This window comes from Tilletiaria anomala (genome assembly GCF_000711695.1).
Source record: "Tilletiaria anomala UBC 951 chromosome Unknown K437scaffold_22, whole genome shotgun sequence".
Classification (NCBI taxonomy): domain Eukaryota; kingdom Fungi; phylum Basidiomycota; class Exobasidiomycetes; order Georgefischeriales; family Tilletiariaceae; genus Tilletiaria; species Tilletiaria anomala.
Window position 1 is genome coordinate 1 of NW_013547000.1, and position 3,058 is coordinate 3,058.

General features: G+C 51.8%; 1 protein-coding gene across 1 annotated transcript; it reads right to left on the reverse strand.

Moving 5' to 3' along the window:
• Positions 1-434: 434 nt before the first annotated feature.
• K437DRAFT_78391 (uncharacterized protein) lies at positions 435-959 on the reverse strand. Its single transcript, XM_013388812.1, has one exon. The coding sequence runs from the start codon at positions 889-891 to the stop codon at positions 553-555; it is 339 nt and encodes a 112-aa protein (XP_013244266.1). The 5' UTR covers positions 892-959; the 3' UTR covers positions 435-552.
• Between the last annotated feature and the right edge of the window lie 2,099 nt (positions 960-3,058).

Sequence of the window (3,058 nt, forward strand, 5' to 3'; positions counted from 1 at the left end):
GGCTGCAGTTGAACTTGTATTCAGAGTACAGCTACTTTCGCCATTGCAAACGCTTCGGGATCAGTGTCGACTCAGGACTCCCGAATGACAGTCTGCCTAAACAAAGTCAGTGTAGCGGAGCAGGATGTGTACATATCGTCGGGGCTTTGCTTCAACTGCACACCGTGTAGTTACTACACATCCCACCCCCAGGCCTGCATGTTTCAGAGCAAAGTTAAGGAGTCCGGCAGTGGCGTCCTCAGCAACGCGGCGTACACGTTCTCATCGTGAAAGCAGACTAAAGGTGTGCCACGGGTTGCGATACATCAGACTGTGAAACACATGAGTACACTACCATTAAGGACTGTCATGTGCTGTTCGTGTGACCACGCGACTCATCTACCCGGAATGTGAATGATTTGACAGGCAGCACTGCTTTCTCTTCGAAATGTGAAACCTTAAGTTGGAGAACCAATTTGGTTCATTCCTGGAAGCGGCTCCAGGAACAATTGTTATATCAACTGCTCCCATGACGCGTGAGCACCTGTTCCTTCGGGTTTGCAGATTGAAATGTCAACCTCCAGGCGGACAAGTGTGGGAGCGGCGCCTATAATATCTACTGTACGCCAGGCCTGCGTTGAGAATTATGACCCGAGCGTGTGTGATTGACCATTCACCGGCATCAATTTCAAGGCGGCATTGGAAGAAATGCACCCGATTCCCAGAGATTGCCATTTGATGCCGTACGCTTGCTCCTCGCAAAAGGGTTGTCTCGACGCCGTTCGCTTGCTCCTGAGCTCTCAGGCCTAAGTTCTTGCAAGAAGTGAAAAGGGGTTCAAAAACAAGCTGCATCCTCACGACACTAACGACTGTTGACAGATTCACTTGAAAGGGACCGCGTCCTGCGCGCATGGACAGGGGCCTTCAGACTAGGTTGAGAAGGCTCTTTGTGTGACGATGAGATGGCGGAAGAGGAGTGTCTTTTGAAGGAACACACACCATTCATCTCCACCCACGATCGTCCGCTCCTGATGGCCAATGCCAAAAAGAAAACTTGAACGGCGAAGGGCGTATACAAGCTTGCAGCTTCGTTACACAATGAGGAGACAAGCCCAGAGTCGGACCGCGGTGTTGGCTGACTGGTTTTGGGATGCATGTCCAGCTCGAACAACTCCATCATCGACTGTTACCGCCAAGCGAGCAATTTGCAGCACGTCTAATAATGCGCAACTATTTGACACGCACGAATGCTGCCACTCGCAGCGATACCCGCTAGCCTTGTTGCTGGTACAGCCCCCTTCCGCATGCGTCCATGCTCTTGCCGCTTGATCCAAACACCCCAACCGTCAAGACCTTCTCTATTCCTTCAAGCAATGTACGTATCGTACGATCCTCCACCAATGTTCGCCAGCAAGATAGCGCTTCGTCGGCTCGGCGGCTCAGTGGGCGGCATGGCGTGTGGCTCAGCGGGTGGGCGATCTTTATTGTTGGGTAACACGGGCTGGAAGAGTCCATTTGCCTTGTTCTGGAATGTCGTGGGGGACATGTCCTCGGCGCTGTGTAGCGCATCGTGGTTGGGCTTATCTTAATGACTAGTGAAACTAGAGCTGGTGAGCTTTTCGGTTTGCAGCTGATGTATGTTCTTTCCACCGGGTCCTGTAGGAGCGGGTGAGAGGAAAGGGCATCTGTCAGTGCTGATGAGCTTTTGACAGAACGTGTGCATATGCGATCCACGATAAAAGTGGCGCTTTCAACCTCATATAGCAGCCGATGTAGTTGCTAGTGCCTTGCTGCGCGGGGACCTTGCCGTCTGGACCGACGGGCCCCACAAGATGTAGGCGGCTGAGAATTGCGACATGCGTTGAGAGTGTCAATATAAGAAAGGGAAGAGCAGCGAAAGGGCAAGGTACGACAATCCATGGTGGACGATGCATGAATATCGATGATGACGCATGACGATGATGAGATCCATGCCATAGACTGTGCAAGGACTCACAGCTTGGGAACAGCCTAGCTAGCATGTCCGACTCAGAAAATGGGAGGAGCAAATGCACCGGCGCACCAGACGAGGGCGCAGAGCCACAACAGGAGAAAGACACGCTAGTTCCTCGAGGCTTTGACCGACGGTATCTTGCAAATACGGGCTTTGTGGGCAAACTGGATCAGCCAGCAACAGATGGACGGAATAGGGAACGAGGGGACGAGAGATTGAGGTGTGCAGGGTAGAACAGCCCGGCGGGTAGCTGCTTCTGGGAAGGCAAGCTTGGATCAAAATGGTTTTCGGGAAGGGGGTTAATGAATATAGAAAATCAGACTGACGCCTTATGTATGTGCTTTTGGGCAGTCCACTGGCAGACCTTCAACTTTCCATCAAACCACATCCCCGAGTCGTGCAGGCAATGCTCCTGCATCAAGAGAGCTGGCCGAAGTTCAGCCCCAGCGCGTTGCTGCTGCTGTGAGACTTTGGACGTAAAGGGCACATCATGCCAACTTTGGATAATCAAGCATCCCATGGGGAGACAGTTTGGAGCTCCATCCGCGTCTCCCGCTCAAGGACGGCCGGAAGCACAGAGGACAAAGAGAGACGGACGGTCCATTTCGCCCTGACTTTACTTCTGTCAGTTGGATTCCAATGTTTTCTACTCTCTTCTCTCTAGTGCTGTTTGGACCAATGCAAGGTCCACATTTTCGATGCGGAAGCTGAGACCGTCTTGGTGCATCTGCGATAGCAAAAAGCGAGATGGATCACCCTCTTTGTAGCACACGCTACTTGCATGTTGTGATGAACATCCGATCCACATTGAAATGTAGAAACACGTTCAGCATAATAGAAAAGGAAACATGTTCGCATCGGAAAGGAAATACTGGAAATACTCATTTGCATTTCTAGTCTGCATCAAGAAATTATAGATCTCTGCCACTTTCCGGTTCCTTGATGCTAGACGGCTCAGTAGTGTTCACTTTTCGTGTGACAGCACTCGTTGCCACCACTCGTCCGGTGAGCATCAAGTGGCGCAGGAGCTAGCCATCTTGCAGGAACCATCGCTGGGCGCATCGCTCGCAATGACGTCCGTTCCAG

Excerpts from the sequence above, each read along its gene's own strand:
- K437DRAFT_78391 (XM_013388812.1), bottom strand. The coding sequence starts at position 891 with ATGCGCGCAGGACGCGGTCCCTTTCAAGTGAATCTGTCAACAGTCGTT.